General features: G+C 38.4%; 1 protein-coding gene across 3 annotated transcripts in view; it reads right to left on the bottom strand.

Annotated features, from left to right (window-relative positions):
• Positions 1-13,836, bottom strand: part of kif21b (kinesin family member 21B) — a 158,831-nt gene that overhangs the window by 13,586 nt on the left and 131,409 nt on the right. For 2 of the 3 annotated variants that reach the window (XM_072278652.1, XM_072278654.1), the window contains exons 28-34: positions 11,262-11,300; positions 8,877-9,013; positions 6,717-6,897; positions 3,980-4,144; positions 3,080-3,197; positions 1,605-1,775; positions 802-1,001 (exon numbers count right to left, since the gene is read on the bottom strand). In XM_072278652.1, coding sequence (XP_072134753.1) covers positions 802-1,001; positions 1,605-1,775; positions 3,080-3,197; positions 3,980-4,144; positions 6,717-6,897; positions 8,877-9,013; positions 11,262-11,300 — 1,011 coding nt within the window. The remainder of the gene's footprint in view (positions 1-801; positions 1,002-1,604; positions 1,776-3,079; positions 3,198-3,979; positions 4,145-6,716; positions 6,898-8,876; positions 9,014-11,261; positions 11,301-13,836) is intronic. The other variant, XM_072278653.1, reaches the window with a different exon arrangement.

The following is a 13,836-nucleotide window of genomic DNA, read 5'->3' as shown; positions in this document are numbered from 1 at the left end:
TACAAGGGTTTCAAAAGAGAAGAAAGATTGGTTGTTCTAGCAAAACACTAAAACATGTCAATTTATGATAACTGTTCATGGTGTAACCCAATAAGAGATTCTTAAACTCTTCTTACTTCTAATGATTGTTGAAGAGGGCTTTGGGTTAGCACAAAAAAGTGCTGTGAGCAACATCTAGTCAATATTTATGAAAGCAAGGATAGCTGGCATATCTGCTTGATCCCGTGGGACTGCCAGATTTACCTGATCTAACTGTACACATGTTTGTGACTCCCAAGCAAAGTTGGAATTCTTACAACATTGGCACAGATGGTGGTCTCTCTCAGTACAATTACACTCTACTGAATCCAACATGGGAATGCACTTTGGCTGGGAAATGTCTTTGCTACAAACCTAATGGCCCACTCATTTTGTTTGGAAGGAATTTCTGTGTCCGTAGGTTACAAGGAAATTTGACTTTCATAGTGAAATCTAGTCAGTCTAAATGAGTGGATCTGATGTAGTTTAACACCTCAAAGTTAAAATGAGATTTAAAAGCTGAAGGAATTACTGCTTCAATCTTAACAAGCCAGAAATCCAAAATCAATAAGTTTAATTCAATAAAATTGAATCGTAACAGGTTAAAAAAAGGATTAATTTCTAGATATAATTTTAAAATATACTACAAATGATTGAAAAACTGAACTGAGCATTTGCTCACATTCTGATGATACTTTCCCTAACCAAAAAAAAATGTGTCCTTTCCTGGCAAAAAGGAACTTCAATTGACTCTTGTAAATTACCTAAAGATTAACGCCATACCTGGAAGCAGTGAAAATCCTGCTGGAGTTTGTGCAGATGGCGTTAATGGGATTGTCATGGCCTCTGATCTCTCCCAGTGGTGTAAAGTTGTCTATGTTCCAGACTTTAAGCATTCCCCCTCGGCAACCACTCAGCAACAGATCGCGGCCGGGTACAAATGCCAGAGCACATACCCAATCTTTGTGTGCATTAGGAATTTGCTACATAAAATAAAAATATGAATATTATGTGGAAATATAGTGAAGCATTATCCATTATCATCACAATTTCTTGAGAAGTACTTACTTTAAATAGACTTTTGACCATTTATTGTTCAATTCGTAACAATGCTACTTGTAATTAATATACTTTAATGGAAATCAAGCTTGTATTTTAAAAAACTGCACGTCCTGATGTAAACAAAATGGTAGTTTTTGTGATGGGGACATGTTTTGCTGTGTTTGTCTCCAATAGGCATCTCACTGGTAGCCTTCAAAATATCTGTCCAGAAAATGCATCCACATAGGAATAAACCACTCATCCTTGTGAGCCTATTAATCACGGAGGGAATACTATGTGAATTATTTACTTTTTCCAATCAGTATTATATGGTAGAAATGATTGAAAGCTCTCAATAGATGCAGGTACTACTACTGACAAAAAATCAAGATGAGTTAGTTCAACAGCAAACGTGAGCAAATGAAAATCAAGTCATGAGGATGTTTTGCCTAGCTATAATTAACAAAAACATTTTTAAAATTATTTTTATAAAAAGACAAAATTGATTATAAAACTATTCTGATAGCTTCTGTTCATTTGCATACCTGTATTAGTTCTTGTCCTTCCAAGTCCCATTTTTTAATTCCATTGTCTCTAGATCCACTAAATAGAATATTCCCATGGATTCCCAGGGATTCAATTCCATCATAGTGTGGAGGCTCAAAGTTGTGTGTGGGACTAACATTTCCCAGAGTACATTCAGCAATTTCAAACTTCTGTACAGCAAATAAATAGTTGTTAATATGTGAAAATCTAAACATAGTCTGAGGTAATTTTTTAAAAAAGTTCATGCAAACAAAACTATGAAAGTATATCAGAGTAGAAATTCTTCAGTTTGTGCTATCAAGTCCTAAGGAGTGTGCAGAGGAAAACAGAAGTGTACCACTACAAGTTGAAACAGAATCACATGGCACAGTTATCTTCCTCACATGACACCCAGGTGGTGTTTTATGCAACTGAACTGACAAATTCCAGTCTTTCGGTCTGGCAAATCCCATTAATGTTGCATGCAAGACTTTCTGTGAACTTCCGGGGCAATAATATCCACAGTGAAGATGGCTGGGAGATCATGGCAGGAAGCGCACATCAGGTTCACAGCTGGACAGCATCAAGAACAGTTTCGGAAACACCTTGCGTCTTCTGTGTTTCTCCAGATTCCAGCAACAGCAGTCTCTTGTAGAAGATAAGGCATTCTTCCCCAGTCTGGCTCCTTCGTGATTCCAGCACACCAATGCACCTTACTCTTATGTCCCTCTTTATTTCAGGGACAGTTAGGGATAGGTAGCATTCTGTTCATGTTCAAAGTAAACTTATTATCACAGTATACATGTTCATATACTACCCTGAGATTCATTTTCTTGGAAGCATTTACAGGAAAAAAAAGAAATACAATAGAAATTCATGAAAAAGTATAAATAATGTATGACAAACAACCATTGTGCAAATACTGTGTACAAGAGTTGTAAAGAATCCTTGAAAGTGAGTCTGTAGTTTATAGAATCCACTCAGATTCATGGTAATTGAAGTTATCCACACTGGTCTGCAGTCTGATGGTTGCTGGGTTATAACTATTCCTTAACCTGGTGGTGTGGGATGCAAGGCTCCTGTAGCTGCTTCCCAGTGGTAGTAGTGAGAAGAGGATGTGACCTGGATGGTGAGGATGGCTTTGTTGTGGTACTGCTCCATGTAAATGCACTCAATAGTGGGGAGGACTTTGCCTGTGATAGACTGGGCGATATCCATCACTTTCTGTAGCCTTTTACATTCCTGGACATTGGTGTTTCCATAGCAGGCCATGATGCAACCAGATAGGATACCCTCCACTGTACATCTATAGAAGTTTGTCAAAGTCTGTGGTGACATGCCAAATCTATGCAAACTTCTACAGTAGAGGTGCTGTCATGTTTTCTTTATGATATTGTGCTGTTGTGTTTTGTACTGGTCTAAACATCATGAAGGATTGCTTTAGGAAACTGGCAGAAATAGAGGAAAAGTTGAATTTTGTATAAAAGATTATTACCTTCACATAATGATCTTTGGATCCAGTGATGACCAAGTCATGTTTTGTCGCCGTGCTCTCCACAGTGAGGCACATTACAGGACCAATGTGACCCATCAGTTTTCCAACAGGCTGAATTCTATAAGGGTCAGATAGACAGAAATTAATATTTGCCTTAAAATGTACAGTGCATGAAAGAAAATGGTTCCTTCTACCCAAAGAAAACACAGTTTTGAAAGAACCCCAGCTGATACCACATCAAGGTCAAAGTAAAAATTTTTTTCTTAAAAATAAGCCAAATCCACTGAGATTATGACATTTTTACGTTTATTTCTTAGATAATGCCTGCATAGGCAAGGATGGCATTTACTGACCATCCCAAGCTGTCCCTTAAAATCTGCTGAACCAGCTTCTTTAGTAGTAACTGAGCACTTAATAAGGTTCTCCCATTCGGCCAAAGTTGTGATAAATGGATCAGAAAGAACAATAATGTCCATGGTGAGGCTTGGGAAAGCACCTGTGCATACAGTATATGCATTTGATTGCACTTGCTGCCTGTGCCTTTCCAGGTGGTGAAAACTTTGCATATTGCTGCCACATTTGTAGTTTTTTTTTGCTATCACTGCTTCCCCTATTTAGCAAGTTGGTCGAATGCTATTGCACTACTCAAGTACCTTGGAGGTAGTGTAATAGCTATGGAAAGTCAGGAGGGGAGTATGGCATAAAATTTAAAAGAACATAACCTATCTCATAATGAATACTCTACAACCCTAACCCTAAAAAAAACTTATTCAATAATAAAGAACCAAGTACATCAGCTGCATAGTTTTTAAGATTTATCAAGCCAATTAAAAATGCTGAATGAAAGTTAAACTTATTTCCATGAAAACTAAAGTAGTATGCTCAGGGAAAGTGCCTTACTTCTTAAGGTCCCAGATCCGAACAGAGTTGCCAGTTGCAGCATAGAGGAGTGTGCCAGTGGGATTCAGGGCAATCTGATTTATCTGATGCTCGCCTTGTGCAATACTTACAGTGCGGCTGGCTGTACTGGCGCAAGCATCACCTGAAATTACCTGACCAGAGGAACTGTTCACAGAGGGAAAAAAAAACCTTTGGTTACTATTCCTCAGACTGCTACATATTACTATGACACATCTTGTTTTATACAGCCTTATGGATATCAAGAAGTGACTTGCTTCCTGCAGAATGATCACCAATATCTCATGTGTCAGTGCTTCATGAGCTGTTGATAATCGATTCCATTAGCTTCAGGTCATGGAATTGAAGAGCCAAGCTTCATAATTGCAAAAGGCATGTGCAGATGCAAGGTTAGCACAAGACTAGGGAAAGTGTGGGAAATAGGTTGGATCTAGCCTAATAAGCATTTTGATTGTTGTTTTTTGATGTGCTATTATAGAGGAAAATTTGGGGATCTATCATGTTTTGTTTGTTTCTCCCCAAGGGACCCAGGAAGCTAACCAGCCAACACTATGGCCACAGAAATCTAATGGACTGTCATTTTTGTCAGAAAACTCAATAATACATACAAACGTTTGTAGATATTCAACTTACGTGAAAACTTTCTGTGATGGAGAACACTTGGTAAGCCCAATCCTTACACATGCCATTCACTCACACACATATTTTGCTGTTGTTGCACTGAGTGTATACACTTCATTGTCTTTCCTGATACATCCTCAGAATGGATCTTATACTGAGCTGATGTGCTCCGGTTGGCTTTATGGTGCCTTTCCTCCGATACATGGCAGAATATTCCTTTTCTTCAGTAATGGGGGATGTGTAAATGTGTATATGTTACAAACACGAGAAAATTGAAGATGCTAGAAATCCGAAGCAAAACACACACAAAATGCCGGAGGGACTCAGCAGGCCAGGCAGCATCTATGAAAAAAAAGTTGACGTTTCCGGTCGAGACTCTTCATTAGGACACCTGATGAAGGGCCTTTTCCATAGATGCTGCCTGACCTGCTGAGTTCCTCCAGCATTTTGTATGTGTATATGTTGTTTGTATACTGTATTTAAGGTAGATACTTCTGATTATTTTGCAGCAAGATAGCAACTACATTGTGGAATCCATCGTATTCTAATTCATGTGTAGTTGTGCTAACTTTGTGGGTAATTTAAGATGGTATGTCCTTGTGTCTAATAAATTGGGCTTTTCACTTTCTGTAAGGGAGAGAGAGGGGCCCAGAAGTTTACACTGGACAAGAATATAAGCATGGAGCTATTTTGCGTTTTCTGGTAGATATCGTTTTGAAAATGTTGCCAGTTTTTTCCTGCTATTTTCACTAATTTTTGTAAGTTCTACTTTTGATGTACCATTTAAACCCCCCTTGCACTAAAGTATTAAGCAACCCCAAATTTATCTAACAAATTTTCTTGTGATCTTTCCACTTCAAACTGACAATGGGATTAAAAATTGAACACTTTTCATTAATTTGCTACATGTCACACCTGGAGAGTAATATGGCCTGGACGAAAGGAGCAAAAAACAAGCAGCTCATAGGATGGGGGAAGAGTCAGAACGAGCTTCTTGTTGGATTTGGAGTAGGCGAGAGGAGGGGAGCTGGAAGCCAGGAGCAGACGGGCAGTGATTTGGCCACCACTGCCGGCCCACCAACTGGAGAGTGTCGTGGTTAAGCGTCGAAACACTCGGTGAAGGTTAGGAACCACCTGATGACATCTGTTCCTGGCTGAAGGCTACGGTTACCTTATAAGGTAACTGCAGAATGCACCCTAACAGGTGTATGTAATAAGTAAATAAAATTCTGAACATTTGTCTCATATTTCAGTTGGATTTCAGTTAGAAACCAACAGCTTTTGATTTCCAATTGAAACCAATCTGAGATAAGACCATCTCCTTGGGTCAGATTGCACTGACAACTACGTTTCTGTGAGCAATTCTTTGGAGCAACACCAACTAGTCAGAATTCATGAGTGAATTCTGCATTTCTGCAACTGTACACTTGGATGAGTGCAAATGGGTGCTTGATGATGTGGAATTGCTACACTGAATGGTTTGTTTCCATGCTGTATGACCCTATGACTCTCACCAATAGGTGAATACTCATTCACCTGCTGTCTTCAAACTCAGCACATTGTTAACTTTAATGGATTTTTAAATGCATGCAATTGAGTGGTTCTGGGAGTCAACAGTAACAACAATAAATACCCCTCCATTTACCATACTAGTGAGCGACTCCAAAAATGCAACAAAGTTAAATTGACATGCCTTAGCCTTCAGAATTTAACATCATAAGCACAAAACACTCTGCAGATGCTGGGGTCAAAGCAACACGCACAACATGCTGGAAGAACTCAACAGGTCGGGCAGCATCCGTGGAAACAAACAGTCAACATTTCGGGCCGAGAACCAACCTGTATTTGCATATAAAAATACGATCTAACTTACCCATGATGAACGTTAAACTAACTTGTATGGAGTTCCTGCTTTTTTGATTCTTCTATTAAATGGCAGTTTGACATGTATAATCTTCCAATGGAAAGAATATAATTCCTTGTCTCACTTTTCTTATAACTTTACTGATGAGTCCAAAGTTTAGTTAGCCTCAACTGAATACATATGCAGCAAATGGATTTCTATTACAGTAGACCAAAGAAAGGAGGACAGCCTTACGTTAGAGTCCTGATGCACTTGGGAGTGTCTCGGATATCCCACACTTTGATGTACGATGTAGATACGGTAAACACAAGACTGGAGTAACTACAGTACTTGACAGAGACGACGTTGTTTGGATGCCCTTTCAGGGTACTGATTTCCTGTCCAGTGGCCAAATTCCACACTTTGCATGTCCGATCTAATAACAGAGCATAAATCTCAGCAAGCCATACAAAATCTGGAAATCTAGAAGCAATACATTTTATTAATTCAATAAGATCTAAAGCAAATTTAAATATAATTTCTCTGTTTTTAAGTTGGAAATGAAACTCATTCCTCAAGGTAGAATATAGTTCCTTGAATTTTAAATGAGATAGGCATTTATGCATTGTTAAATTATTTTGTTTTGTCTCTTGCAAATAACTTAGACACAAATATTTTGTAGAATATCTCCTCTGTTTTAATATAAGCAGGCAGTGCTATCGATCACTCAACAGGTCACTTATCACATCACAATAGGGACATTTTACAGAAAACATCTATCTTCAATGATTGCAGCAATTATATTTAAAGTATTAAATTTTTCCACTTTGCCAATAATTATGTTTAAAAGTACATGGAAAATTCTGCTCATAATCAATTTTTGTTCATAACTGTGCCTTTTTAATCAGCTAAGGAAACACAGAATTTCATTCATTCTCTAAACCTTCACATTTATTGCTTTGACACACTGCTGGCATGACTTGATGTCCAGCAGCATGGTAACAAACATACAAATCTTCACAATTCATCGCACACTGGTTTCTCAATTTCAGTCAAGCTGTCTACAACAGGGCACAATGAACTGAAAATGAACACTAATCTGCATGGCTCACAGCTGGTTAACAGAGTGATCTTGGCACAGCTCTTGATCCATCATATATGGCATGACAGAGTAGAAAGCAATAAACAGAGACAACACTGTTTTCATTTTATCTGCTAACCGCATGACTTGTCTAAGTGATAATGCAATTTCTCAACTGAAAGTAGCTGAAACTCGATGCCATGTTTACAATTGAATGTGAAAGTGTCCAAATATTTACAAACTGAATCAACATCCTAAGTATTTTCAATAACGTATCATAAAAATAAATTAACTGTGTTTCTTCCAATTTTCACTAATTTTACAAGAAACTTTCACACATGGCCTGTCTAATCAAGAGTCACAGCATTAATGAACTAATTTTAAAGAGAGATAATTCTTGGTGGATGAACCAATCAAGGTGATTTTATTGCAAACATCAGAAAATCTGCAGATGCTGGAAATCCAAGGCAACACACAAAAAATGTTGGAGAAATTCAGCAGGTCAGGCAGCATCTATGGAAAAGAGTAAATAGTTAACATTTCGGGCTGGGACCCTTCATCAGGACTGGAAAGGAAGAGTAGAAGTCTGAGTAGGAAGGTGATTTTATGCTAGTTTGATGTATCGATTGTGGTGCGGAAGAACAAATGTACTTCAAATCTGGAAAATGGAGTAACTTGGTAAGTTAGACAAATATTAAAAATTTATGTTCAGTTAAATGGATTGAACGCGTACAAGGTAATGTAGGAAATAAGTGTCCAATAATCAGCGAGAGAGTTACAATGTGGTTTACTCATTCACATTGGAACAAAAATTTTAAATGGTCAAAAAAACTTAAGTATTTGTTATTAACAACATACATTGCTGCTTTCTGTGGGAGATGGGAGGAAAATTAAATATTTTTTCCTTCAAATTAGGATCAACAGCATTAACTAGGAGTTCCCAACCAATACCATTAAGCAAGGGGTCCATGGATTGACAACCCCTGTATTAAACAAACATGATACATAGAACATTTCCTCCTGAATTCCAGCATCAGAATGAGGTGCTCTCATCAGCAGAAATTTCTTTCACCTGAATTTCAGAAGGGAAACTGACTTATGTTAATGAGGACAATTCACTTTTATAATCCTGCCGTAACTTGTCGAGCAATTTGTTGGATTTACTGTTGATCTGTCAATTTACTGAGATAACCCAGGTTCGTCTTAAATTGGTTCCTTCTACACAGCAGACAATGAAGCTTATTATTCAATGTAAACTAATGGGTCTCATTGCAGATCTAAAAAGTAACTTTTAATATCAGTCTTCGTTTTCCCCTCTCCCCATCAAATGGTACCTTTTGAGCCGGTGAATAGCAGGTCATCAGTTGCATCCAGACACAGCACAGGTTTAGAGTGCCCTTCAGCAACTGAAATGCATTGGAGTGGGGCAGTCCTGGCACTCTTGGCACCACCAACTGGATTAATAACACCCCTGAAGAAAGAACAGATAATGGGTCAATAAACTCTTTTGATCTTGAGTGTTCTTCTCAAGGCAGTGAATAATTTATTTGGAATAGCTTATATTGTATATTAAAAGCAACTCTCGTGTTACTTCCACCTTCTAATATGAATATGTATCACTTAATCAATTACCAATATTCTACTAAAGAGTGACTTACAACATTTAATGGAAATTGGTACAAAATACAGACCATTTATCACGAGTAAATGGTGATACATTTCCATGCACTAGATACATAACAATTAAATAAGCATTTTGTATTAAAATATTGTAAAAGAAAATATTGGATTTTCTAAAAAGCAAACACTTTTGCCAGATGATAAAAATCATGCAACACCAAACCACTTTCATGCAATATCATCAATTTCCATTAATACAGCAGTTTGATAACCAAACCAAAGTATTGTACCAATAATGAAGGTTCACTCAGGCACTGAGCAGCTTTCACATGATGTCAATAAATATTGTTAATTTATGGACAGTTAGATTACACCATATCCCCCAAACCCTCGAGATCTCCACCAGAAAGTCAGACAAAAACATCAAGGTTATACAGTGCAGTGAGACCAGGATGCCATTCAGATTGGGGTTGGGAAGTAATCAATTACATTTGTACCACACAGATTTCACACATTGTTGATCTCCAACAAGAGAATGCTTGCTTTAGATTCGATATCATTAACATCAACATTCTAGGAACTACTACTGAACAGAAACTCAATTAGACACCTAACAAAGGATAGATATTCTGCCATGAATGACATATGTCTTGATTGTTAAAAGGCTCCAATTACATAATTCAGGAGTGTGATAGAATATTGTCCACTTGTTTGGACCGAGACAGCTTCAGCAATAGTTTAACACTTCAATGAGGTATATTTCAAATCAATCTGCTTTAGTTCCATCTACCCTCAAATGTTGACTTCTAAGCTCCCTTGTTTTGTGCCTGCACTGTCTGCTACCTTAACAGTATTGTTCAGTTTATTCAATTACCCATCTCAAAACCACAGACCTCAATTATCTAGAATTAGGGTTTCCCAACCTTTTTAATGCCATGGACCAATACCATTAAGCAATGGTTCTGTGAACCCCAGTTTGGGAACTCCTGGTCTAGAAGGATAAGGGATACCAAGGAATACCACTTCCAGCATCCCAGACAAATAAAAGACAATCAAGACTCTGACATGACACTTAGGTAAAAGTTTTTTTTAAACTTTCATTGTTTTAGAGTTAAAAATCCCATGATAATAAATCATTGTGAGGTATAAATAATGTGAAATGAAGGAATTTTTTGTTGTAATTATTTAAGTGCACTATTAAACAATTATATACTGAACAGCTGAGGAAAACTGCTGATTTTGTGAGACACTTCTGTGAACGGGAAGGGATGCTGCACCCAAGAGGCTTGCCTTGGGTAGCCCAGGATACACGTCTCTTTATCAGAAGAACTTCCTTTTAACTAGAAAATAATTATTTGTGCTTGCAGTGAATATAAAATAGTTAATCAAGGTGAACAAATCAACCACTCAGAATTTTTAAAAACAGCTTATTTTAAATGACATTCAGCATTTTAATGTGCAGCCTGTTGCTTTTGCATGATTTGTTTATATGGAAGCTGCTTCAAAATATGATATTTGATTCAATACATAAAATAAGTAGATCTATACATTACTTGAACTACAGCATTAGCTTTTAAATCCTTACCTCCATTTTGACCTTGAAATTTTGTCATTAACCTGATATGTAAATCCCCACAGAACCAAAACTGTATTTCATTACCCGGTTATTCAGACCTTTTCCCCAGAACATGACATTCTACTGTTCATACAGATTAATCCAGTGAGAAGTTACCAACACCAAGTGATCCGACATGAAATAGAACTACTGGTTTGCCTGGATGCATGTGTAAATCAAATGTGTAAAAGTACTGACTCAGACAATGAAAACTGCATGCAAATAAACCCAATTTAAAAAAAAGACAGAGAAATTAAACCACCTTTACGTTAAAGTGCTCCATTAAAAATTAGAAACTAATCAGCAACCAACCCACTAACATGAGGAACTGTGTTGGTTTTGGTGTGAGATGCAGTGCCGGGCAAAGAGAACACAAATGGTACCAGACAATCACATGCAAACAGCAAAGCAATCAGCTGCATGGCGCAGTCAGACCAGAAGCAGAGGCCTGCATAATGCAAGAGGTGACAAAAGAAACTTGTACCTGGGAACCTCCGAGAGAGAGGAGTCACTGTCATCAGACCTACAAACAAAACAGCAGCAGGATTATGGGGAAGAAAGACGGAAGAGCTCTAGCATGTCGGACCGTTGAACAGAATCACTGATGAGAACACGCAAGAGCAAAAGAGGGTAGGCCAAGTTAAGCAGTACTGAGCACCACAAAAAGAGAGCAATTCATAAGAGAGGTAACATTAAGGTTAGTTTTTTGTTGGTATGATCCTTTTCCTCAAATTTAACAATTACACGACCTCCTGGACAAGCCATATAATACTAAGAGATGTTATATCACTTCAACTTCATAGGTTTGGATCATGTTTTTGATATTATTGACAGATATTTATTGGTTGTAAGAGTATGTAATTCATTTAGTTCAAATAAATTAAGGTATCCATTCATTTACTGTAGAAATAAAATTGAATTCCAAAAAGCTACATTAATTTACCACTATTTTTGTTTTGAACGTGTTGAATAGGAAGATAACTCGAATAGTGAGAAGGTGGTGCCATCAATCAATATGCAATGCACCTTCAAATGAGTCCACAGAGTTCATTTTCCCTTTGCAAGCATGACTGAATGCTTTACAAATGAGCAGTAGATACTGTAGCTGTAACAACCAGTTGTTATGTTGATAAAGGTGCATTCAAACAAAAATACACTGATAGCTGAATAATGAGAAATACTATGCATTTAAATTCTGCCCTATTAGACCATAAAACCATAGAGCATAGGAGCAGAATTAGGCCATTTGGTCCATTGATTTTGCTCTGCTATTTGCTCAATGGCTGATTTATTTTTTCTTTCATTCTTCTGCCTTCTCCACCTAATCTTTGGTACACTTAATAATTACAAACCTATTAACCTCTGCTCTGAATATACCCAACAACTTTCTCATGCAGAATTCGTTTTGAAAATATTCACACTGATATAGCAAATTTGATTCTACTCACTCAGCAACCTAATGTATTCAGCTGAAGAACACTGATTTGATTCTTGCTTATAACAAATTCTGAGGAAGTTTTATCTGTGAGTTGTCCAGTCTGCCTCAAAATTTTAATTGAAATGCACTTCCAATGCAGAACAAAGAAACTACTCCAGCATCAATGCTGAATGGACAGAAGCTCTTTTATACAGAGTGCATTCAATTAACATATCACTTTGGGAGGCTGGTAGTAAAAAAAAGGAAATAATATCAGTCCTCATTTAACTGGGATTTTAAGCCCGCCAACAGACTGGTATGTCCATAGGGAAATGATAGTAACTCAAAAAATATTTCACCAATACACACAAAATGCTGGAGCAATTCAGCAGATCAGGCGGCATCTACGGGAAAGAATAAGCAGCCCACATTTCGGATAGAGACCCATCTTGAGGACTGGAAAGGAAGGGGGAAGATGCCAGAATAAAACGGTGTGGGGTGGGGAAAGAGGCTAGCTGGAAGGTGACAGATGAAACCACGTGGGTGGGAAAGGTCAAGAGCTAAAGAAGAAAGAGAGTGGCCCATAGGAGAAAGGGAAGGATGAGGGACCTGGGGGAAGTAAAGGGCAGGTGAGAAGAAGTAAAAGCTCAGAGTGCAGAATGGACGGTGGGGGGTGAGGGGGTGGAATTATGTTCTCCGGAAGAAGAGATCGATACTCATACCATCAGATTGGAGGGCATCCAAATGGAACACGAGGTGTTGCTCTTCCACCCTGAGGGTGGCCTCACCTTGGCACAAGAGAAGGCCACTGATCAACACGTCAGAACAGAATGGGAACTGGAATCTGAATTGAAATGTTTGGCCACCGAGAAGTTCTGCTTATGGCAGATGGTGTTTAGGCACTTGACGAAGTGGTCCCCCAGTTTACGACGGGTCTCACCAATGTAGAATAGGCCACATTGGGAGCACTGGACACAAACGACAACCCCAGCAGGTCTTCAGGTGAAGTGTTACCTCACCTGGAAGGACTGTTTGGGGCCCTGAATGGAGGTGAGGGAGGAAGTGTATGGGCAGGTGTAGCACTTCAGCCTCTTGCAGGGATAAGTGTCAGGAGGGAGATTAGTGGGGAGGGATGAATGGGCAAGGGAATCGCAGGGGGAGTGATCCCTGTGGAAAGCGAGGGTGGGGGGTGAAGGTAAAGATATGTTATGTGGTGGGATCCCTTTGGAGATGGCGGAAGTTGTGGAGGATAATGTGTTTGATGCAGAGGCTGCTGGGGTGGTAAGTAATGGCAAGGGGAACTCTATCACTGTTAGTGTGGTGGGAAGATGTGGTGAGCACGAATGTACAGGAGAAGGAGGCGATGCGGGTGAGGACAGCACTGTTCTTTAAAGGAGGAGGACATTTCTGGAATGGAAAGCTGCATCCTGGAAACAGATGTGATGGAGGTAGAGAAACTGAGAAAAGGATTATTTCTTGGTTAAATATTAATGCTTATTTGGGTTGAAAGTTTTATGATCTTACAAAATAACGTTTTCTTCACCAGAGGGAGAGTTCTGAGGAGTTCATGCTGTTCTCTGCTCTGTAAGCATTCAAGTACAATGTACCAGCCATTTCAAACTCAAATGCAGTCCTATGTCAG

This window comes from Mobula birostris, chromosome 14 (genome assembly GCF_030028105.1).
Source record: "Mobula birostris isolate sMobBir1 chromosome 14, sMobBir1.hap1, whole genome shotgun sequence".
NCBI lineage: Eukaryota > Metazoa > Chordata > Chondrichthyes > Myliobatiformes > Myliobatidae > Mobula > Mobula birostris.
Note: the sequence above shows the minus strand (reverse complement) of the source record. Positions and strands in the feature narration are given on the sequence as shown.